The sequence below is a fragment of the Brachycentrus maculatus genome, unplaced genomic scaffold (assembly GCF_059751285.1).
Source record: "Brachycentrus maculatus isolate JH-2025_06_01 unplaced genomic scaffold, ASM5975128v1 h1tg001325l, whole genome shotgun sequence".
Taxonomy (NCBI): Eukaryota; Metazoa; Arthropoda; class Insecta; order Trichoptera; family Brachycentridae; genus Brachycentrus; species Brachycentrus maculatus.
The window spans coordinates 17,098-43,666 of NW_028281988.1; the positions used below are offsets into that span (position 1 = coordinate 17,098).

At 31.9% G+C, this 26,569-nt stretch overlaps 1 protein-coding gene across 2 annotated transcripts in view; it reads left to right on the forward strand.

Moving 5' to 3' along the window:
- Positions 1–26,184, forward strand: part of LOC148299119 (protein FAM107B) — a 35,615-nt gene extending 9,431 nt beyond the window's left edge. The window contains exons 1-5 of one of the 2 annotated variants that reach the window (XM_088276361.1): positions 1,942–2,081; positions 7,008–7,068; positions 18,105–18,285; positions 20,078–20,181; positions 21,128–26,184. In XM_088276361.1, coding sequence (XP_088132487.1) covers positions 2,067–2,081; positions 7,008–7,068; positions 18,105–18,285; positions 20,078–20,181; positions 21,128–21,264 — 498 coding nt within the window. In that variant the 5' untranslated portion in view covers positions 1,942–2,066 and the 3' untranslated portion in view covers positions 21,265–26,184. Of the gene's footprint in view, positions 1–1,941; positions 2,082–7,007; positions 7,069–18,104; positions 18,286–20,077; positions 20,182–21,127 lie in introns of those variants that run through there. The other variant, XM_088276362.1, reaches the window with a different exon arrangement.
- Positions 26,185–26,569: the final 385 nt, after the last annotated feature.

The following is a 26,569-nucleotide window of genomic DNA, read 5'->3' on the forward strand; positions in this document are numbered from 1 at the left end:
ATAAAACAGTGCATTTTAAGTATGCCAAAAAGAATTGAGGCAGTTATTTCTGCCAAAGGTGGAAATACTAAATACTAACTATATTTATATGAAAATATACGCATAATTTAAGCGTAATAAAGTGTTCATGTGTAAATAAAATTCAATGTTGTTTTATTCAAGGTTTTCTCTGAGTTATTCCTGTTTGAATTGAGAAATTGCGCGAAATTCTGCGTGGCCCTAATTCATTGAGTAGATACTGTATATATATATATATATATATATATATATATATATATATATATATATATATATATATATATATATATATATATATATATGTTTTTCGCTTTATTAAAAAAAAACAAAAGTCGTGTAGCTTTAAATAATCGTGTTTAATATCTCACTTTTATTACACGATTAATATTTGGTACCGTACCTTAACTCTCAGTTTTTTTTTTAATATTTATACGCTTCGAAGCTAATTTGCTACTATCCTAACCTAATAACCTGTATTTGGTTTTTATCTGTCATCGTATTTTTTCGGTGTCAGTTATGTAAGTCCAGAGAGAATGACATGATTAAAATCGAATCCTTTATAACACTGTTTTAAAATGGATTGAAAAAAATGTGTTTTGGTATTTCTGCTTAAATTTTCAGTTCCCATTTACATAGCAAACTTCGTCAACTAGACTGCTGTCGATTTCCTCCTTAAATTGCGATTTTCCGGATCTCTGCCGCTGTGATCTAATAACTCCTGGCAGATTGCCACCCTGATTCCAGTTCCACATTCACCCTGGTTACCAGTTACCTCCAGCCTTCAGCCTCCAGCCTCCAGCCTCTCCCTGCCACCCACTAATACCTCCTGTACCCCCCGAACCATCATCGTTACCTGGGACTAAATTCCCTATTCCAGCTAACACCGTATTTCAACAAATACCTGCGTTAATTTCAGAACCGTTGCAATATCAGCTCACATGTGTCATATAGATAATGCTGCATATTATAACTAACATTATGATGGAAGTATAAGTAAGTGTTTACATATTCCATAAATAAACCAAGGATGATCTTAAGAAGCATCGCAACGAAATATTTTTATACATATTTCTTTTACTATAAACTATTTACTTAAACCTAATGTGTTTTTAAAATTGTGATTTTTTTTCCAAAATGAATATTGGATTAAAAATTAATACTACTACATATTATAAACCCATAATAATTTAAAAAATAATAATAATGTTTATGTTGTTTATGCTGTAAACAACAATAAGCAAATTTTCAATTATGGAGGGCATTAAGAGCATCGCAACATATTATTTTCATACATATATATATTTCTTTTATCATAAACACTTGCAGTTCTAGTCGCACCATCCTGTACAATCATTTAACAAAATGATTTGACTTACCCTTGTCAGAGAGATATAGTTAATCATAAATTTGTGGATTATTAAAACTAGCATGTAATAAGGAACCGCTTTTATATATTTTATAAATGATTTAAAAACTATTTTTGTTTGTTATTCCTTCTCGTCATACATATTTCTTGAACGTTCCCTTTTGAAGTATGGACAGATTACCCTTGACGCTTGAGACTAGGTTGAACACGTGTATTTTTATTGCCTGCATTTTTGTCCATTCGATGTTGTCCAAGGTAGCCGTTTTATGTACGGCTGAATGTCTGTAATAATATTTAACAATTAAGGGATACTAGGTGCTGAAAATAAATCATGTCGGTGACATTATTTTTGTAGGGAATTTTCCGTAACTTGCGTGGTATGATCACTTGCGCAGCATCCTGTTCCATCGGGCCGAGTCATTGCGCGAACCCTTCTACCCGGTGGTCTAATTTTGCTTGTTGTTTGACGTTTGATTACCCGCCGAGAAGACTATTCAGTTTAGTGCCTCGCGTCCGCTGGTCGCGTGTAGTCGTTGCTCGTTTACTGCATGTAGCGCGGGCGGCTTTCCTTCCGCTGTACCGGCCGTTACGGGGAATTTCCCGCGGAAATATCTTTAAACGCGGGAAAAATACGACTCATTTTCCACTGGCATTAAAAAAAAAATTAAAATAAATATCAAGGATGAACAATTCGTTTGTAAGTTTTTTTCCATAAATAATTAGATTACCCCTTTTATTTATTTATGAATTCGTATAAACTATCTTATATAGTTTTTTTTAATCCTCTTAAGTGTAAACTTCAACATATTCGATTTTTGTACACATATTTTGAAACTTTTATGGTAATTTACCGGTATTAAATTTGATAGTATGCTTATTCGTTTAATTGACATTTTCCCATTTCGTCGTGCATATTTATTCGTTCTGAATAACTAAGCGCATAATGCGCTATTTTACAATGTAAAACAACGATGGCAAGAAATAATAAAGGTTTTGCAGTTTAATCATGCAAAACCTTTTATTTTTACGAAACCTTCCTTATGTAGACGCATGCTATTTTCCCCCTTTACCTGTCTAGTCATGTTAAAAACTCATGAGACAAATAAACACGATTCTTTTTACTCAGGTAGGGTTATGTGCTGTGTCCTGTTATGTTACTCAAGTAAAACTTTTACATTTATTTCAATCCCTATGAAAAGGATTCATCTCACATTCTGAATTCATGAATATTAAAAAGTTTTATTATGCCCATCCTCCCCAATCGTGAATCGGCAGGGCACCCCATCGGGTCGACACTTGATTGTCAAGTATTTGAACGCGAGGTGATCAGTCCTGCACTCCAGATCTTGAATCTAGGGGTGATTTTTTTTAAAGATACAGATGACGTACGTGAAGGAACATCACTACTATTTGTAAAAGTTTACCCAGAATTCTACGAGCTTGTTTAATGTGTACGAGTCCTTTGACGTCAAACCTTCTATAACACAGGCCAACAAACATTTTGGTGGCCGCGATTTTTTAACTGTTCCTAGTTAATTTTTGGCTGCAGAATCCGAAATAACCCTCGGAATTTGTCTATTAGATGTATTTTTTGAGATATGCTTCATTGAAAAACATTAATTTTCAAATTTTGTACATTTCACGTTATAACTATTAAAACTGGTGGCATTTTTGAAATCAGCACATTAAAAATCAGTTGTTATACTTTCGGCACCAATTTTTAAATTTATTTTGTTGACCAGTATTATTAATGCTGAAACACAACTATTTTATGAATAAACTCACAGTAATAATTTAAATTAAATAACATAATTTAAAAAATTAAAATTCATTCATTATCATTTTACAGTATTACGAAATTAACGTCAAACTTGTAGGTTAGTAAACTATTTTGCATATTTTAGTGTTACCTAAAAATTTCTTTTCATTTCGTAACATTGCAATATTACAATGAAAAAAATGCTTTCTTTTCATAATACGAGTATTGATAGTAATTATTATTACGGTGAGTTTTCCCATTATTTTAGTAATTCCCACGAAAATTTGTATTATTCTGTCTTCATAACACTGAAATACATTGGCGATGTAATACTTTTTATTGATAGCAAATACGTATTTAAAGTAATGTGAAGAAAACACTGTCTACTTTATTCCTATTGACAGTTTAAAATTAAACGTTAGCATCGGTTCTGAATGCAGCATCCGCATTGGTATTTGGTATAGCATACGAACGTATGACGCCACTTCTCTGTGCACTTCACTGCCTCCATATCCCAGAGAGGTCGCTGGTCGAGTACAAGCTGTGCTGACTGGGTATAAAGCAATGCGCAATGTGCCACCGAGGTACCTCGGGGAATCCTGCAGGGCGCCTGCCTCTATGTGGCTATAGGCCGAGTAAAGCAACTCGGAGTTCAGTGAGAGAGGATTCGCAGCAGCGGGAGTAGCATCTAGCATCAGTACCAGCCTTCTGGTCTTTTGGGATGGGTCGATGTCGTGCAATGGTCAGAAAGATGGAGCCTAAGCCATCCAAAAAGGGTTCCTGAAAACTGAATACATGTTTTTTCAGCCTCACAAACTCGTCAGCAATCTGAAATTATTAAACGGATTTACAATTTAAGTAGATGTTATCAACCCGATTATTTATGTCAATCTTTTCCAAATCTATTTATATATATTTGTGCAATCCGCGCATTCTTGAGTACCATGAATAAACTAAATGTTTTATTATCCTACACGCCGAAGAATCGTTTGCATTAAATTAGTTTAGGTATTACATACATTCTAAATACAGTATTCGGCAACACTCTCATTTTGAGAGAGAACCGTCTAAACGCTTCATGCTGTTATATTCTAAAGATTTTTTTGCTGCATGAATAAAAAATATTGTTTGTTAGGAAATAAATATAATAAATGTAAAACGAATAGCAAATTTTCGCAGTCCACACAACTTGTGAGTACCTTGGAGTTGGAGTACCTCTCATAGCTGAGGGTCGCGCGGAGCTGCTATTAGCGAGTTCTTCGGCGCCTACTCCAGAAATACGCTACTCCAATGATGTTGCTTACAGAAGTGCGTACGTCACAAATCTCAGGTCTAGAAATTATGAGACGTATAAGATAATACCTGTGTGCAATATACAAATACTATAAGATTTTTTTTTAATATCGATCTCTCATACTACAACATGTTTTGACTTCAAAAATATTTTGATGCAACGTTGAAGATTTTGTGATGCATAGGTATTTTTATCTTTGCATTTTTCTATCTGCTTGCCTTTGTTTCGGAAACGACGGGGAAGGATGTTGTGAAAAATACAGCTAGAAATTAAATAATAACATCTCTCGATTACCAAACTGAGCTACAAATGCAGTGATCGTCCACGTTAGCATTCAAATTGCTTTCAGTTTCATCGTGAATAGTCTGAGAAATAATTTGGGAGTTACGTTAAAATAAAATGCTTGACCGCTAAGTTCAAATCAGTTGAAAACTGACCTATACTACAAATAATGAATGACCTATAAAATGAAAAAAATCTTCTTCTTTTTTTCCTTTATTAAAAAAACATCAAACTATGAACTAATGGATCAGTGCATCAGTGCTTACTAGTGGCTTATAGTGACGAAAAATTTATATTTATAACCCTTACAAATGGAGATTCTCTTTTTTCCTTGAATTTAATTGCAGATTTATATTTTACAGTTTAATAATAGCACCATTGAGATTTAAGAAAATAACGCTCACTTTAATATATTTTTAAAATAAAATAATATTTTTATTAAGAAATAAACATAACATCGTAATATCCAAAGGCATATACTCCCTTAATATTCCCTCAATAGTGATGTTATGTAATAGAGGACGGATTAAAAAGATGGATTCCGAAGGTCGCTACGCGTAATACAATAGTCAGTAAAGTCGAGTATTATAGATTTCACTGACTCAAAGGATGACCTCTTATCGGACTGTCCATCAAATTAGTTGGCGTGATTTGAACTTCCAATTCGTCAATACAACATTACAGAGAAACTCGCCCTTATATGCAGAAAGCTTTTGCACGCCACACTTTCTAGGTCAATACTTCCGATATACTTACAGCCTAAATCCAATCACTTTTCGAAGAGCTTAATAAAAAATTACAAACTGACCGCTTATCCCCGGTACAAAGTTCAGAGTTCACTACGTCCCCTCCCGAAAGTTCCGAGACAACGTGGGCTACTTACATACATACTATACATACAAGAGCGTATTAAACTATAAAAGCTTTTACATATTAAATTTATATAGGGTAATTTATCACTTATGAATTCTTGCTTTAATACCTAAATATATTATTGTGTACATTAATGATATTATTATTTCATAACATGAAATATTGATTAATTTCCTTCAGTTTTTTTTAATGTACTTTAAATCGTTTGGAGATAATTGTAACGGCATTTATTTTTAACTATTTTTATATCGTTATTTTTACCCTCAACGGACTAGCACGTTACACAAGCTAGTACTAGTATAGGTATATTATTTTTTTTCCTACCTACTTTACCTTTTCCATTTCCTTTAGCATACACGTTCCCTTCATTCTAAGCTTCTTTCGTCATCTGTAACTCATTTAATACATTCCAATTATTTGTTCTGTAGCGCAGGACCAATCACCTTACCTTCACAGACATTACGATCAAATTTTCGTTTTAAAGTTCAAATGATACAGTGCCCCATGAACCATCGGATGCAGATATGGTCAGAAAAAGAGGTAAAGTAAAATAAAGTAAAGTAAAGTACCATTTTCAATTTTTGAACAATGAATGCCATCAACAACTAAAAATCTCTGGTAAAATCAAGAATCAAGTTTTTTTTTTATTTTTGATTTACTGCCAAATCAATACATTACCTCCTTTTTTATTAGAGCTAACCCAATAATATTGTCAATATTTTTTTGTTTGTAAATCACCCACTGTAGGGAGGCTTTTGTGATCGTTGAGGCAAGTGCTGGTAGGTGTCGTACTGCTTTTGAAGAATATGCTTCATACGAACACTTAGTGGAATTGAAACGTATCGCATAAGTAGTAATATATATTTTTGGAGCAAACAATTATTTTAATATCGCGCTATCTTCATTGTTATTTAGACTTTACTCATTTTCTTGCTTGCTCATTTCAGTAATTATTTAAATTGAAACAATTTTCTCGAGCTTTTCCCCTCCGCGTGGGTATTACATTAAGTACTTATTATTCAAAGGGATTATTTTTAAGAGGTTTACATAGTATTTGACACTCCAAATTTGCAAATAAATTTAAAAAATAATCTCCTTACGTTATTTGCATTGGCTTAGTTCACGCGATATTTGGTGTAAAAGTCGTCCTTCACCTCGAATTATTGGGCACTTATTTCGCTACAAAAATTAACATTTCAAGCATCACACTAATATAACTGCTTACGGGGCAACCGTATCGATCATATTTTAAGCTAATTTTGGAATCGTGGGTATGTTATTTTTATATTTGAAATCTACGCAATATGTGAATCATACTCTATTTTATTTTAATGAGTTAGAAATACTTTTTAATGAGCATTATTTATGTTATATCAGTTTCAGTGACAATAAATCAAATCATGTCTTTATTTCAGAATCCAGCGGATGATATTTTTGCACGTGCTCTGAAGGAACGCCTTGGACTTAAATCGGACGGTAAGTTTGACTTTTTTTGAAATATTTAACTTGAACGATTATGTATAAGTATATCTCTGACCTCTATTAACACCCATTGGTGCGTAGGATACCCCATAAGACAGGGTGTTAACTTGGTCGCTAATTTTTTTTAATTTTGGAATTTTACAGAATAGTAACATACATCAATCAAGTCATTCGAATTACTAAATGAGTTACACAAAATATGTACTAGTACTATTCCAGTTACCAAATTCCACATTTGTAAATATGTGAAAAAAACTTGGTGGAGGGATGGGAGGGTGGAAAAGGATAAAGGGAAAAGGGGAAAAATAAAAGCTCAAGTCAAGACAAATTGTATGAAACTAAGGACACACCGCGATATAAATGTCGAGTTACAATGTAGGCTATCTCAGCGCTGTCAATGACGAGTAAAACATATAAAAATCCTCATTTACATCGTTAAACAATTTAGATGAACGATAAATATAGGAACTCTGTTTAGAGTTTGGTCTACTCGTAGGAAGCGCTTAGGTGTCAGTTGTCCTAGTGATCTGACTGAGAACTCTACAACGATATGGTGATCATTGAAATATATTTGGTGGAATACGGATGACGTAAGTGAAGGATTCAAAATAAAGGACATTACTGCTAATGGATAAATAATAAATACGGGAGGAATAGAATGTACGAAAAGGAGGATACCCGTAATAGCTAGGGCACTTGGGATTGCATACTCATATTCACTAACTTGGTGACTTTACACTGTTAATCTGTGCGAGTCTCTTGAGGAAATAGCATAGCGATAATGAAAGGTTAATTACTAAAACAATATTTTGCACATGTAAATTATAAGTAATCAAATATTTTGAGTATTTCATTTTTAAAACACTTCCAGACGTTTTTTTAAGTCTTAAAAACAAAGTACATAATTTAAGATTACATTTGAAATTATTATCTATCGATGACTATTGTCGAAACGTTTTCAGTATTTTTTTTTGGAAACAAACTTTTTCAAAAAAACCCCCTACTAATTCTTTTTTATGTATGCAACCGGAACAAAAGACCCGAAACGAGAACTTCAATTTTCTAGAGGAATGGGTATTTTTGTATAGAAAGGAGTAAGTGGACTCAGACTTGGCTTATTTTATTCACAGCCTTTGAATAGATTTTTTCAGGACTCTGAAAATCATTTTTCTTCACGTGCTAAAGACATTTTTCCAAGGGTCGCCAAGTGGGCTTCTCTTGGAAAAAAGTCTTAAGCAATATTTCAAGCTTCCCGGAAAATGCACTTAGCTTTTAAAAGATGGTCCATATTAATTCAGTATAGACAAAATTTTATAAAATAAAAAAAATTAAGAAATGCAAGCAATGGAGAAGGACACTACAAATTTTACAATCCTTTATATATTTACGAGTATATCTTGCAAAGCACGAGTGATAACTTCCTCCTCAAACATTTAATAAACTCAGTCCCCTCTAATATCAGATGATGATTCATTATCACGGTAATGTTGTGAAAAAAATTATTTTTTCTTCAGAAGATTCCACTTTAAAATCATGATACGGATAGTTATTTTTTCTGTGATGTAATGATCTTTTTTCAATTCATGAAATGAAATCAACGTTAATGGTCAATAATTATTTATGATTGAAATTGCCTCTTCTATGTTAGTTCATTTATTCGAAAAATTGTCTTACCCAATACTACAAGAATATTTTTTTTTCAATATATTCTAAAGTTCAAAATATTCCTTTAAAATATTTTTTTTGCCAACTTGACTTGCACAATTTGAGCATGAACATGACCTAATTTAATTTGTGCAGCTAGAATGAACATTGTTCAATGCAGAATTTCAAAAACAGCTAGCAAAATCAATATGCTCACATTTTAAATATAGATCTCTATCATGTTTACTGGTTTACAATTCCTTCAATATCTTCCCCTAATGCACTTCTTTTTAGATTCCATACATGCTTTGTTATAAAACCGTGTTTTTATTCTTATACAATATGCAGATAATGATAGTTAATAAACATGTTTATTTATTGTTATTTATACGGAAAATGGTATTATAAACATGGTTTGTGCGACCAGTGGAATACATTATGTACAGAATTTTTATTTTGTATTTAAGTATTTTACCGATTTATTAAAGTTAACAAATAGATTTAAATCTAAATAAATAATTCTGTCTCATCTTTTATATTTTCCAAATAATAAATGCCCACATAAAACCATCTGTTAAAAATAGGTCTTCCATTGTTGGACGTATATTTATTGTTATTTATACGGAAAATGGTATTATAAACATGGTTTGTGCGACCAGTGGAATACATTATGTACAGAATTTTTATTTTGTATTTAAGTATTTTACCGATTTATTAAAGTTAACAAATAGATTTAAATCTAAATAAATAATTCTGTCTCATCTTTTATATTTTCCAAATAATAAATGCCCACATAAAACCATCTGTTAAAAATAGGTCTTCCATTGTTGGACGTATATTTATTGTTATTTATACGGAAAATGGTATTATAAACATGGTTTGTGCGACCAGTGGAATACATTATGTACAGAATTTTTATTTTGTATTTAAGTATTTTACCGATTTATTAAAGTTAACAAATAGATTTAAATCTAAATAAATAATTCTGTCTCATCTTTTATATTTTCCAAATAATAAATGCCCACATAAAACCATCTGTTAAAAATAGGTCTTCCATTGTTGGACGTATATTTATTGTTATTTATACGGAAAATGGTATTATAAACATGGTTTGTGCGACCAGTGGAATACATTATGTACAGAATTTTTATTTTGTATTTAAGTATTTTACCGATTTATTAAAGTTAACAAATAGATTTAAATCTAAATAAATAATTCTGTCTCATCTTTTATATTTTCCAAATAATAAATGCCCACATAAAACCATCTGTTAAAAATAGGTCTTCCATTGTTGGACGTATATTTATTGTTATTTATACGGAAAATGGTATTATAAACATGGTTTGTGCGACCAGTGGAATACATTATGTACAGAATTTTTATTTTGTATTTAAGTATTTTACCGATTTATTAAAGTTAACAAATAGATTTAAATCTAAATAAATAATTCTGTCTCATCTTTTATATTTTCCAAATAATAAATGCCCACATAAAACCATCTGTTAAAAATAGGTCTTCCATTGTTGGACGTATATTTATTGTTATTTATACGGAAAATGGTATTATAAACATGGTTTGTGCGACCAGTGGAATACATTATGTACAGAATTTTTATTTTGTATTTAAGTATTTTACCGATTTATTAAAGTTAACAAATAGATTTAAATCTAAATAAATAATTCTGTCTCATCTTTTATATTTTCCAAATAATAAATGCCCACATAAAACCATCTGTTAAAAATAGGTCTTCCATTGTTGGACGTATATTTATTGTTATTTCGTTAGTTTTTGCAAAATGTTTTTAAATATATATGTACAAGTATACATATATGTATGTACATATATTGAATCGTGTTTTATCGTAAATTATTAAATTATGAGTGATCACAATTGTGTTTTATAATTTTCGTTCGAAAATAATACTACAGTATAAATTACATATAAGTATATCGTAGTCGTTCAGGAGAACGTGACCAACTAACGAAACGTAAAACGTTCAGGAGGGCCATTTAAGTCACTTTTGCTTGGCAACACAATAAACATCAATGCAGTTAGTCATTTTTACAAAGTCAGTACTTCCAAGTTTAAAATTTTGGGATGTTTTTCAGGGCAATATTAAGGTAGTAAGATATCAAATAGTCAATTATCACGTTTTTGTAAAAAAAAATGTACTTGGTCACTTTCTCCTGTACGACTACGATATGTATATTCTAAATGGATAGATTTTACCAAAACGTGATGAACCAATTAATGAAAATATATATTCTTATTAATCCTTTGTATTTGTAGTAGTCTTATCATTTTATCAATAATGCACAATACGGGTTTTCTGTCCGTCATACTACAGAAACGTTACAGCATAGCTCATTTTCCCAAAAGTCGCGTTTATGGTATTGGATTTGTGTAACCTAATTTCCCTGGGTCGCGGAAGTATCGAGTGCACTGTGTCCGTCCCTGGCGGAGTGCGGCGTGCGACGGACATGCAGCTCTCAAGGACACTGCGGAAATGGGTCGCGATATCGGACATTTGTCACTCAGCTCCTGGTAACAAGTAAACAATAATAATTGCACTCGATGCTAATTATATATAAGTAGTGCAGACCTATCGTCATTGCGCGCGAGTATGACGGTAAATATGTGAGAAACACGGCAACAAATAATTAAGTTTTACTAACTGTTAACTTTTTAAATCAAACTTTATTCATTTTTGACATCCAACATAGATTAAGAAAAAGATGGAAGTGCGCTCCCTCAGACGAATGTGTGGAAAATCATTGTATGACAGAATTAAAAACGAAGATATAAGAAAGGAATGTAAGGCTGAACGAGGAATAATTGAAAAGATTAGGAAGAGTTTTTTACGGTGGTATGGATTTGTGGAGCGAATGGATAGCGAGAGAATGACTAAGAAAATATATGTGGCGAAAGTGAGAGGGAAAACAGAACGAGGACGACCGAAAAAGGCTTGGCACGATCAGATCAATCGGAACCTAAAATCTGACGGTGTCAAAAGTCTGCGTAATCGGAGGGCATGTATGACTAGATGTATGGATGTGAAGGAGGCGAGGAGTGTATGTCGGGACAGAAGAGTATGGCGTTTCATCCTCTCTGCCTTCCTAAACGGCGTGATGGTAGTAAGAGTAGTAGTAATAGTGATTAATGAATAACTTCTCAATAACCTTTGTAACATGTGCGTAATGAATACGTGTATATGTGTAGGTTATCATTGATCGAAAAATATTTCTGTCTTTACGGCATGCCCCTAGTTATTTAGGCAGCGTGGTAAATTTAGAATTAAATGTCTCACCTGTTTCCAAACATGCACATCAGTCAACGTCATAGTAGTAGGTCTTATGACGTAGGTCCACAACTACCGGTACAACGTCATACACATATATAGCTATTGCCTATGTATGGAGATGTCTTCACGTCACTATCCACAGCGCCTCCCTTGTTCCAAAACTCCATTATACTGTTCATTCTGCTTCTGCATATTGTGACGTCAATTCATCGATCTTCCGTTCCAATCACCCTATAAAAGTTTCCCGATTAACAACACCCACCCTTTCAGTCGCGCTGGTCAGGTAACCATTATATGTGATAGTGTTTTGGTTAATTTACTCATTTTTATTCGGATTTTGTCGGTATTATTTATGTGTGGATACTATATTATTGCGATGAATTTTACAAATGTAAAATATGCGTATTATGTGGCATTTACACGGGGCTAAATCTTAAAACATTCCACTAAGACATTTCAATATTGCATTTATGTAAATACAATAGGTACTCTTCTAGCCAAATTTTCATGCCAATCGCAATGTATTATTGAATTAGTACGCTTGTTAACTTTCGAATCACACAAGGAAATGGCATCGGAATTGATATCCCTGGGTAAAAGTCACATCAATCACCTTTCGATGTCAGGATTTACCTAACTTTTTGAAAACGGAAACGTAGTTTGTGTATTTTTCTATTGGAATACCTCTAAATATGGTGTGGTGTAACCTAATATTTGTACTATATACTTGGTACACCTTTAGTGTGATCCAACAGTTTGTCGTGTGAACCGTACTCGTATTATTTATAAGCGATCCATTTTTCAGTAGGGCTTCCTCAGTGGGTACTCACTTGGGCCCCGTGGCACAGTTTACACAAGCTTAAATGTGTTATACTTCGTTCAATGTACTGTAACAATATGTTACGTTTCCTTTATTAAAAACAAATTACATTTGGTCACATGAGTAATTTCTTTTTTAAAAACTTAATGTATTTGTAAACATGCAAAGAAAATTTTGCATGTTTACAAATACATTAAGTTTTTACTAAATTAGAAAATAAAGTCTTTGTGTGTTTTATTACATATTTGTTATTCTAAAATTCATTACACGAAATTTATAAATTTCCTTTATTTAAAATGAAATTTTACTTCGCTCGGTTTATGAGTTCGCTATACCTATCAATATTCAGCGATATATCGCTCACTCCTTTCAACAACGTCATATATCAAAAAAACTTGATTTTACAGGAGATCGTTTTTAAAGTTTATTAATAAAATAAAATGTATTAAAAGTAAATATCAAGCCACTTATTGAACTTTTTACTGTGCAACACATCTTTTTAGGTAAAACCTGAAGGTTTTTTTCTCCATTTGAAAAATATTTAGTATATTCAAAAAAATTATTAAACAATACCTTTTCTTCAAAATGCAAAAACAACACTTTCTGCCCTGTAGCGGGTAAATATTAAGTTAAAATTATGCCGCTTTTGCTGGGATATGGTACATTTTGTGGGCATTCTGAAAACATGCACAACTAAAAATTGACGATTTTTGATTTTTGAAAAATTGACGTTGTTGAAAAGAGTCAGCGATATGGCATATTGTTTAATGAAGATTTTAGTTCTTATTTTTTTTTATATATTGATTTATTTTTAACTGTCAAAAGATGAAAGTACATACTTTGGCAATCTTGCGCGCCGTGATTTGATGTTTCCATGCATGGAATTCACAATTTCTATTCTACGAGTGTGTTGATCGCTCTCAAAAATTCAGTGTAAAAATCGGTTAAAATTACATATCATTTGATCAATTCAACGAAGGGAAGTGGGCCAACAACATTCACCTTAGGAGGATTGATTGTAATTCAAACATGAGACAAGCCATTAATATAAATTGAATTATTTAATATTTTTGTAGTTGTTTTGCGTTTCGTTTTCTCACGAACGTACTATAGCTGCATTACACGAAAGAAAATAATTCATTGTTGTAATATGGAGGAAATACCAGTTTTCCTTCATAACGTAGTAAGTTTGCATCGCCGAAACATCATCTACTTATAAGATTACTTAAAATACTATTAAATATAACTTGAATTGCTAGCATAATTTTACTTGAAATACTTAAATAATGTAACTTGACTACCAATACTTAAATAATGTACAACTTTTGTTAATTCGTCAAAACATATAAGTGTCTGTTAATTTCTGCGCAATTCGTGATTTTGATTAATTTATAAACGAACAGTAAACTTTATTCATAATCTTCAGATAATCAATTGTTGTTATTAAAAAAAATGTTCGTCGATACTTCGATAAATGGAAATATCAATAGACCCGTTTGTCATCCAAAACCAACCATCTTAGAAAAAATGGAAATATTCGAAAATGGTAAGACTCCTATAAAATGTATGTTTATATCTCTGTTTTTTAGATTAATTATTAAATAATAGATGTAGACTTTCAGATAAATCTAAGTAAGAAAGTTCTACGCTGTACGTAAAAATGTACTCACAGATCAAAGGGATTAAGCGTTTGCACCCTCGCTGTGTTGCGTGCTATTCATATTGCTACCTTTTTACTTATTGCAAATTGCATATTTTAAATTCAAAACTGCTTGCAGTCTGAAGTGGTGCACGTAAAAAAGGATTGATATATTAGTGATGCATTTTATTCATAATACTTGTGATTTTTTTCTTCTTATTTAAAATATTTATCATACTCCACGGTCTTTCGTTTATACGAACGGTTTTTTGGAATGAAATGGAATAGAAATATTTGTTTTTTTTAACTAAACACTGGTTTAATGTGGTTAAAAAATTATTTATTTTCTTAATTTTTAATGGTTTCGCACATCTGTATTTAATGAATGAGATAAAGTGAATGTGTAAATGTTATTAATAATAATGTTGTCTTCCATGGTCTCTATATTTGACTCGCATTTTCTCGATATCTTTCACTCAGCTTTTTTCGCTCTTAATTTCAAAGGCAAAAATGTCTTCCGCTTAATAATTTTGAGTCGACTCTTAATTGATTCAAATCTACGATATTTCCTTTGCAACCTTTGCATTTCTACTCTATCCCTCTCGAACGGCTTAAACCCATTCAATTATCGCTCTGTACATTCTCCACTTTCTACGGGATCCTTTGCAATGTTTGCTTTTCATCAGTCGTGGATGCACGGCGCCAATAGTAATTGGTTATAACGCTCGCGCTCGTGTGCATACTCTTTCCTCCCTTCAAAATTTATAGGTCAATCTTATTACTCGTATGCGCCGTATTTTTCGCCGCCATGATAATCTACCGGCCGTCCTTTGGGTGTCGCTCTTATCGGAATTACGTGACAGTTTTATATTGAATTGCACATTTAGCGTCGCGGAGGATGTAAGGGGGCTTTACACTGACAAGCTAATAATGAGTATCTACGTCATTTTCATTAGTGATACTTACAGTTTATCGGAAAAAAATGGATATGTTTTTTTTGTTATTTATATTCCTCTACAAGCGGAAGCAATCGAATGGTAGTGCGTTGAATGATACGAGTTTATTATGGAAAATTGAGTTGTCAATATTTAGATGTAGGTTTTCATTTTTGTTTATTAATCCTGTAAAAGGATGTTTTTCAAAACATGTTTTTAAAACATTCATTTCCTTTATTGAAAACCTAACCACAAAACTATCAATATAAGAGAATATTCGTATTTCATAAATATTATTCATTCACTTCAACCGGACATATGTACGTTAGGTTCACTTGTCGCAGGTGACGGGCACTTGCTCAAAAAAGAGGGTAGAAAAATATATTGTTATGAATGAACAAATTTCCGTTCCTCTTTTAATAAGTGATGATGATGAAATTTAATTACGAGTGAACTACGATTGTGTATAAAACCCTTAGAGTGATTATTGAATAGTGCTCACAATTCATATATGTAGTTTTATAAAGTACGGATTTATTTAAGTAAACGAAACTGGATTTTTTACATTTTTTACCACCATACTATCATTGTAAATACATACATTATTACTGTAAACAGTAAACACAGGAAATTTCATTGTAAACATTTGCTGAATTGAAAATTAACAAAGTGTGTTAAGAATCAGCAAATATTTCATTGAAAAATATATGTTACGCCTTCTATAACGTAAAAAATCAAGTTTGGCGCCGATGACTCTTTTTGTTTGTTTCTGACCCAATTTTTAAAGTACTCGATTTATCTAAATATTTAATCATTTGTTATTACTAATCATTCGATTTCTTTAAATGACTCGATCGATCGCATCATTAATATTTACTGCCCCAGTAGATATTGACTTTTCCTCGGTTGTTTGTATGTAGGTAAGGTTCACCAACAGTAAACTTTGTAAAGGTCAATATGATGGTAATTTTTAGGGCGTTAATGGACAACAAACATGTCTGATAATGATCCATTAGCATTTTAAAAGTTTACCCGGTATTCTCGGCTTTTATTTGGTTGTATAAAATTAAATGTGTATGTACTTTTAATTTCTTTCATTTTCAAATATAATACCATACACCCTATCATGTCATATGTCGTCTAGTAAACTTTTGCTCTACAAACTATCGTGATAATATTCTTTATTTTTATATTTGTTGTAAAATAGGACTAGTTTAGTCAAGGTCACCCCCATATCACCTCTGATAAGAGTAAAATAATGCGCTGACGATCTACGTAGCTCGTTGCTGATAAGGATTTCCACCCAACCTTACCATATATGGTCGGGAATGTGCTTTGTAGCATCGCCGGTTGCTGTTTCCTTGCCACTACACGAACACTTATTACCCACTCACTCACGAATGCTTATTACTCATCAAACTATTTCGTTGATTTCTTAGGTCACCTGATAAATAATAGTTATGCGTCAATAGTGATATCGTAAAACTACTACATTCGTGACGTAAAGGAAATATTACACGTGTAGCCGACAGTCCATTAGTTTCTCTATAGAATTATACATTGGGAAGAGTGATACATACATATGTATGTCTATATACAACAGTGCTGTAGTCAAGAATATAAGGGGATATATGCTACACGATATCAATATATGCATATTTACAAACAAATATAACAGTCTATATACAACAGTGCTGTAGTCAAGAATATAAGGGGATATATGCTACACGATATCAATATATGCATATTTACAAACAAATATAACAGTCTATATACAACAGTGCTGTAGTCAAGAATATAAGGGGATATATGCTACACGATATCAATATATGCATATTTACAAACAAATATAACAGTCTATATACAACAGTGCTGTAGTCAAGAATATAAGGGGATATAATATGCTACACGATATCAATATATGCATATTTACAAACAAATATAACAGTCTATATACAACAGTGCTGTAGTCAAGAATATAAGGGGATATATGCTACACGATATCAATATATGCATATTTACAAACAAATATAACATTGAATGTCTGCATATAAATAAAGATTCATATACTTAATAATGCAGTTGCCGATATTACATACAATAGCTCGTAACTCATTTGCTGGTAAAAAATTTTTTATTTTAAAAGCCTTTTTTGCGAAAACGCAAATTTTTATTTTAATACGTTTTGATTACATGATGTTTAGTGCTTTAGTGAATAACCTGCAAAGCCTTTATTTTAAGAGGCTTGTCTGCAGGTAGGGATATGAAATGTAGATGTGAAAAATATATCACAAACACCCTGTCTTATAAAAAAATAAGGTATCGCTTAAATGAATTTTGCTTTTTCTTTCTTTTTTATGTGTAAATTATGTTAAAATAGATTTTTTTTTTAAATAAAAATATTACCTATGTAAAAAGAACTCCATCGGCAAGACACATATACAATAGTAGTTTGGTGGCTCTCTGCGAAAAAATAACATGTATATGAATTTGTAAATAAATGTATATACTTATGTATATTTAACAAATAAATGCAAAAAAATTATGATTAAAAAAAGTGGGAATCGAAACCGCGACGCCAGTTCTGCAGCCGAACGTCTATCCAACTGAGCCACGGCGCCTGTCTTAACCTTCGAAGATTTTTTAAAATTGAATAATGGTTGTTAATATAAATAAATACATATATTTCAGTGGCCACACCCGGGCGAGTAATGGTGCTGAACGAGGGGTCGGGCGGCGCGGGGGCGGGCGCGGGGGAGGGCGGGGAGGGGGGCGGGGGCGGACTCATCGCCCCCCGGAGACTGGTCAACCCCTGCCTCGAGTCCACCCCGAGACAGGACCTGCATCGGGAGCTACTCTTCAACCAAAAAATGTCAGTATTAACTACATATATTATATCTGTAGTGTAAAGGCAAAGGGGTATATCTGTCTCAGACCAAATTTTACAGGAGAGCAAAAACAAACTTGTGAAATTAAATAACACATTTGTTTTATGTATTTTTATATGTACATATCGTAATAAAACTAAATAAGTATTGCAACTACAGCTTTTGCTACCTTTTGCCAGATTATGGAATACACTATTTTAGACATTTTGTGGAACAATCTTAGAAAATGAAAAATTTGACAGATATACCCATTTGCCATTACACTACCGATATCTATAGACGAATACTGCTCTTAACGTCTCCTCTTAAAACCTTTAAGGCCCAGTTGTGGAGGTCCCCACCAAAAGGTTACATTTCCAATATTGCACAAAAATCCTTTAAATGCAAATCAGTTACGTTCATTACATTCTATCAAAATCTTAATTAAACTTGCAAATTATTGGTTTAACACAGGATTGGTTACAAATCGTAACCAATCCTGTGTTAAACCAATATGAAATCATTAAATCGCACCAAAACGCAACAATTTTACAAGCAAGAATTCCTGATTACTTAAAATAATTTATAATGGAAAAGTAACGTTTTGGTAAAGACTTCCACTGTTATCTATAATCCACAACATAATTTTCTTTAAGCCCAGGTAACATTTAACCAATTTTATTGATTTCTTAAAACACCATTTTGGGTTGAAAAAATAAGTTTTTTTAGAAATAAAAATATATTTTTGAAAAGAAAAAACTTATTGAAATGTAAAAAATGTAAAAAAAAATCAATTTATATTTTTAAAAAAAAACTCTAATATACGAGTAAATATTTTAAAAAATGGGCGTGAAGAGACAGACATACATAAAATTGTACAGAATTAAATTTACCCAAATTTGGTTTTAACCATTTTCAGCCATAAGCCGAAAAAGGTTGGCTTCGTAATAATCAGCATGTATGACGAGATGCGTGAATGTGGAAGAGGCAAAGATTGTTTGCAAAGACAGATTGGTGCGGCGTACAATTAACTCTGACTAGCCTTGCAGAGAAACAGTGTACTATAAACTCTGCCTACCCTTGCGGAAAGCAGCGTAATGGTCAGTTAATTAATTTGATAATAAGTATGCTTCACCTTTCGATGAGTGAGTAAGAGGCCAAAGAAATTATATCAATAAGTGGTATCGTCAAATTCTGATAGTCTCGTAATAATCTCACATTTGGTACTAGAAAATAATGTAATCACAAAGAGTTTAAAGGTATATTTCAGTGTTCCGCAAACTTTTTCTATTCAAGGTACACCTACCAAATTAAGAAATTTCAGGGGTGCATATTAACCATGTTATGGTAATATATTTAACATGTTATGTTTATTGCAAAATGTGAGGCTACTTAACTAAGCACAGGCAATCAAAGTTTGGCGCAATTGTGTTATTTTCACAAAGCTAGACTTTTTTCCGCGGCACACCTACTAATCACCATGGTACACCATTGTGCTGCGGCACACACTTTGCGGAATAATGGTATATTTAGTCCTTTTTATGATGTTGATGGCAGTAGTGTGCACAGAGAATTAAGTAGGGTAGGCAGTAGAGGTAGGTAGTAAGGTAAACTAGGTACTACTTAGTAAGGTAAGGTTGCGTTTTTGTATGTCACACTGATAAGTTAGATAGGCACTCCTTTTATGCCTATATGGAATTGTGTTATTTTGTTCCAGCATCTCAATGGTTATGGAAAGAATTGTGTTTCAAATTTTTTTGATAAATTTATTTATAATATTGTAATATCTCATTGCAGCGGTAAGAATGTGCTGAATCAAAAGAGTGAACTGGAAAAGGCCCTTTCCAAACACAAGGAGAAGCAGATCATCAGTCAGGAGAAGGATCATAAGCAAACTCCAGGTATACAAGCTGCCAGATATACCTGGAAACCTTGTCCTTTCAAATCTCTGTTAGCCCCGTACTCACACACCAATGCCTTCACTAATGCATATGGTGGACCATTCGGTATTTTTAAAATTGCAACCTGGTAATGCTATTTCATAAATTCACAGACTATGGATATAATGGGAGTCGCCAACTTCGTGACAATATAATGAATTTACTTCACCTTGAGCCACCATGACTAAAATAACAAAAACTACGCTATGTCATGACATATGACAGAGACAGCTGTTTTCCGCCGTTGATGATCCACCAAAAACTAACAATCAATGAATTGCCGCAAAATTTAGACTGCCTTGTCTCTGTTGAGACACCTATAACCTATATGTATCTTAATCCTTAGAGTAAAAATCTAGGGTGATACAAAAAATAATAATAGAAAATATTAACCATATCATTTAATACGCATATATTATGTTAACATTTAATTCATATCAATAAATACGGAAAATTATAGAATGGAGTTTTAAAGCTTTCTTGTCGATAAATATATAAGAAGATGTGGAGATGTCATGAACTTTTTCCATACTGTTATTTTAAAGTAATACATAATTATTTCAAGGGTTACAACCAACGAGAAAAACATTTTATTTGTATTTACTAATTAATTAAATAAACTAAATATCACTCCCCTTCCACTATCTAAAGACATTCTTTCCTTCTTCAGTAGCCATACATGTCATATATGCTCGCAGATTTTTATGATTTCTGACATGTGCATTTCATCATGTCTTACTTTCTTCAGTCTTCCTCGGCTTCCGCAACATTTGCATTGTAAATCTATTTCATTATTCGGTAATTATTCATTGGCTCCACACATCCAAATAATCTCAGCACTTCTTTTTTTTTCATTATTAAAGGTGATTTTTTTTATCGGATTATAAAATAATTTTTTTTTTTGCAGAACTTGAAAGAGCAATTGCCGAACGCGCAAAACGATTGGAAGAATCCATGAACAATAAAAATGAATCAGACAAAATAGAAGCCGCCTGCAATCCCCAGTACATAGAAGCTAGGAATCGCTTGAGGCACGCCAAGTAAACGATCCTCACTCGTACCTACGAGAGTGGTGAATAAGCCTGATATGTACATGCGATCGAACAAATTATTTATATTCCAGATCCCAAACCTGCGCACCATTTGCTTTCAACAGCTTTTGTGTTCATTGTGCATTGTATTTACTAAATATATTATTATAAAACATATTCGTAGCTATATTAATTTAAGGAGGCAAATGAATTTCCGCATCGAATATGCGTCGTGTATTATAAGTATGTATGTAGTTACTTTTTAGCATTTTTCATTGTTTTAATTTTTGTATTGTAATATTTCTGGATATATAATTTAAAGTATTTGTTTATATTAAGAAACACATAAAACATGTTTATAAATTTATAAAAACAGTCAATAAGTTCCAACATGTATGTATTACTTTTTACTAAAATCAAAACCCATTTTTATGACTTGAATTTGACTAAAAATTCCATTCATATGTCTGTACCTACTTGGTATGGTGAGTGAGCGTCAGTTTAATATACTAATTTGTAATATGTAGAACTTTAAGCTTCTTGTGTAAAATAAGCGGCATACCAGCTTTTGCCAAATATGGAGGTACGGATATATGTAAATAAGCATATGTGATCATAAATCTTGAATTGAATCTTTAATTGTTGAAAACTTCAAATATCCCGTATCGTTGCGGTTGCAATTACACATTATAACTTTTAATTTTATTCCTATATTTTATAAACGTAATAGTGCCATTATCAATATATAAATAATATTTTTTAACTTATGGCTCAAATTTTAGTTTGGCCGCTTTTACTGTCATTCATAATGGTTATTCTAGTAAGGATGTTATTGTAATTATTAATTAGTGACACAGTTTTATTATGTAACCCGAATTGATTTATCTCATTGTATATAAGTAGTATTAGTGCGGAAACAAATCAGCAGCTTGACACAGTAGGGATCGACCGCTTCAAGCTCCTGGACTTATAATACAAAATCTCATCCCGCGCACACTCGAGCCCACGTTAACTGCAGCTTTCAGTTATGACTATGTTCCCAATTGCGCACTTCACGTTTAGTTTCTGACTGCTTCAAGCCGCTTGTCTGTTTTCCGCCTCAGTTATACTTATGACAGTGACTACATAAGTAATATGGTCACGAAAGCAATCGCAGCAGGCACTTGTAAATTAAAAACCTTCTACATCGTTTCACACAAATTCTATGGAAAATATATTTTTGTATTGACATGCATGTAACATTAGAGAAAACACTCTATCATTGATCAACTATTACGAACATTGAAATATTTCTAATACAGTTCAACTTGTCAAACTAATTGCAATAAAAATGAAAAGTGTAGGATTATAAGTAGACAATTTCAATTGCAATTAAAGAACTTCCAAAGCCTCTTTAATCCGCACAGTTACTTTTTGGGCATCTGCAGAAACAGAACCTATGGTGTGCGATCAATTTTGTTACTTTCTGGAATTCCAAAATCACATAATGGTGACAACGTCACATTTTGGCATGGAACTGGCGAGTAACTAAAGAAAATATTGTAAATCGTGAATTCTAAATGCCGATCTGAATTATCAATCAGCCGCATCAAGGACACGTGTCATGCACTTAAATTTAATTCCATATAATTTTTTTTATTCAATGAGAAGTCGCAAATGGCGATCGCTGCAGTTTGCTTATGTAAATAAACAATTAGTGGCGTCAATGAGTATCATCGATGAAAACATTGAAAATTAAATTGAATGTTTCCTTTTGAGTTATAAAAATCTAGATATAATAAATATATATAATTGATTTTTGCAACGGTATTTCATTTTTTATTCTCTACAATGTTTTGTTACCGCAAAATATTATAAACCTTCGCTTGTAACGTGCCACACAGATACAAATTTGAATTTAAGTACTTACTTGAAGACTCATTTTGTCAATCAGTGTGTAATATGTTTCGGAGCATGTAGAATGTTATTAACTTTTGTTTTTGACACAATAATATTCCCCTGAAAAATTTCATTTGGATTGAAAATATGTTAATAATTTTAAGGGTATCAACTGTGCAAAAGCAGCTACCTACAATGAAAATCCATAATTGGTCAAGGTAAGTATACCTATCTGCGGTAATTACTGTAAAACCCGAAATATGTGATCATGTTAGTTTGTCAGTAACAACATGTAAACAATATATGTATACCTTTTTGGTACTAAACATCTTTTATGTTGTTAATAAAAATGTTTACTGTAGTAATTGCACCTCGTATATGTATGAAACAATCTCTCCCTGTAATTGGGGCTTCCTTTTCATTTAAATAGATAAACGATTAAAAATTCAATATATTAACTATGTTATATGAAACAAAATAGTATTTACAAATCAAATTGTCAGCGTATTGCATTATATTCATGTTACCTTAAAAAAATCATTGTCAATGTTTAAAATGTAATAGATAATGTTTACACAGATAGTTACTAGAACTCCAAACTTATTGTGATCACGATAAAATGAACTTATACTCTTTAAGGTAGAAAAGAATTCATTCTCAATAGTTAAAGTAGCGTCAGTGAGGTTTGAGAAAGAAAATTTTATTCATATTTGTCGTTCATCATTCAAATATCTGCATGATGAATGATTCCAAATGACCTTTATGAACTTAATTAAACCTTTTACATTTTTTAAAAAAGGATATAGATCTTTGAAATGAAAAGGTATCTTTTAAATATTGTTCATAAATATATAGATTTTACTACGGAATAACAAGAAATGTATTTTAATTATTTGTGTTTGTTTTAATTTCAATTTAATATTCTACTTTCATTTATATATTTGTCCAATATCATCAAAGTCGTAATCTTCATTACTGAATATGTTTAATTTCAAGTTAATTTATAGTGTTATTTACTGAATAAGATGGTATTTCCAAATTTTTTTTACAGAAATTCAAATTCATACAATAATCAAAAAAATAGTACAGAAATAAGGGAGATATAAAGGTTACCACTTCCGTGATTTTAATTCCCGCCTTTTCTCCAAAGTTTTAACAATACCCAGTGTGACATCATTATGTGCCTAGACTGAGACTAACCAACTGGTTGACTTTAAAGGTCTTGTAATTTTAAGGTCTGCATACTGTGCTGTTGCTACGGAGTTTACGGACCCTGTTCTAAGTATTTCACGCTTTGACTTTGAACTTTAATGCGCTGGCTTAACGGCATACCTACCAACTTATCATAAACATGCATTTACATAATGATGCAATATCTCACTAACACAGTTAAATTCTTGCAAATAAAAATTATAGATTTTTATAAAAGCATTCAAAATTAATTTATTTGTTAAAGCTATTCCTCCAGACTGATAATACCCTATTCGGAGTAGAAATTATAAATTATATTTTAAATGTGTAACACGTAAAAACCCGAAGCAATTTTATTAAATTGCTCATGTAAAATAGTTATACGTGTTCGATGAGAATGAATGAAAGTGTCAAAATATATTTTTAAACCCATTATAGATACCTCGTAGAAACATAGAGAAGCAGTGACATGTTGATGTGAAGCACTATATATTTTTGTAAAACTTTCGTAGGCACTATACCTAGAGTACCATTATTACGACCCTTTCGTAGGTCTATCTTATTGTGCGATTCGACTGAGCCAATGTGATTGTAAATCAAGACAGAATTCATAATATAAAGTGTATTTTCCTAGTTCGGACTCTCAATCAGTATTTCTAAGTTTGTTATATAGTGATGTCCTTTGTCTTGTCAGTCTTCTTATTACATATACTTAAGTAAGACAACAGTGAAATGTTCATTTTTATTTTTAGATAGTCACAAGTAAAAGTGATTAAACTGATATAAAATGCATATTTAACGCTTTGTATTACCTTCTGCAATACTATTGAATTTATTTGTATAAAAAACATAGGTCTTGGTGGCCATAAAACGTATCATATGGATGAATCACTTCATCAATGACAAATATAACATTAATTTAAAAATGTAAACTGAATTATTTAGTTTCATATCGACTTTTAATGCCCAGTAGTAATGCTAGTTTAAAATAATATTAAATTTTTAAATGTTGACTTTGAAATGTCAAATGTGGTAACTGAATTTCACATCTTCATCTAATTCTACCCATACCCAATGGTGCATATGGCACTGCATAGCTTGAAGCAGTGCTATTTTGATTGTTAATTACATGATGATTAGTCCTGCGTTACAGGTACCTTGGGTGATATTAAATAAATATTGGAGTGATAATTCGCTTATATTTATTTTAACCCCCCTGGGAATCGAACCCTGGATATACACATAGCCAAATGCGCTTACCACTACGCTATGGAGGTGAACAGTGACACAACCATAAATAAATGACAGTTTTTCTCGTTGCTTCTTTCAATAACTCTCCTCTACTGGTTCTTAGATTCTGCACTTCCGAGAGCTGCTCATTTGATCGATTGAAAAATAAAATAAAATAAAAATACTGCAGAATACGAGAGAATAAAAATGCTAGAAGCGATTTTTAATATTTTCTTTGTTGGTTATGACATGATATATTTAATCATTAATTTTTTTTTTTCTTAGAGCCAGCTGACTTGAATGTGCTGCAATTTTTATAAGGTACATACAATTAGGCTGTATTTTGCTGCAACTTAAATCATCATCACATCTTGTACTATTTGATTGCTGCAAATTCTATATAACGTTTTATTTTTGTTCAAAAACATTATTTATTTCTCATTACTTAACTAACAACTTAAATAGCATATATGAACTTTTACCATAAAATAATGTTCATTTACCTCTATCCACAAAGCGTTATCTCATGATGTTTATCCTTTAAGTCTAATAATGATCCTTTTACATAGTTACTAAACCTTCGTGTATTGTGCCTGTAAAATTGTTTGAATAAAATTGATCATGTGTTATTAAATAGTTAAGCTTGTTTTATTAATCCTTATTTTGAAGTAAGATTCTGCTGGGGTGCCCATTGTTCGACCGACATAGGACTATACTTATTGGCATTGGTATCCAACGACCTATAAAATATGAAAACAGAGGGGTAATACTTCAACCCATTGATAAGAATTTTATGAGTCTTAAGTAGGAAAATTAAAAAAAAATCTTGAGATAAATCTTATGTTTAATATGTCCCAGGAAATTAAAGGAACCCTATGCTATCTGCATACTCCTGGCGGAAGGCCATATGTCCAAATACGAGGAATTATGGGTAAATATATATTTATTTAAAGATACTAACATTTTTTTGGCATCCAAGAGGTGTTAAGGGCACCACATCATCAAATATTTGTTGGCAA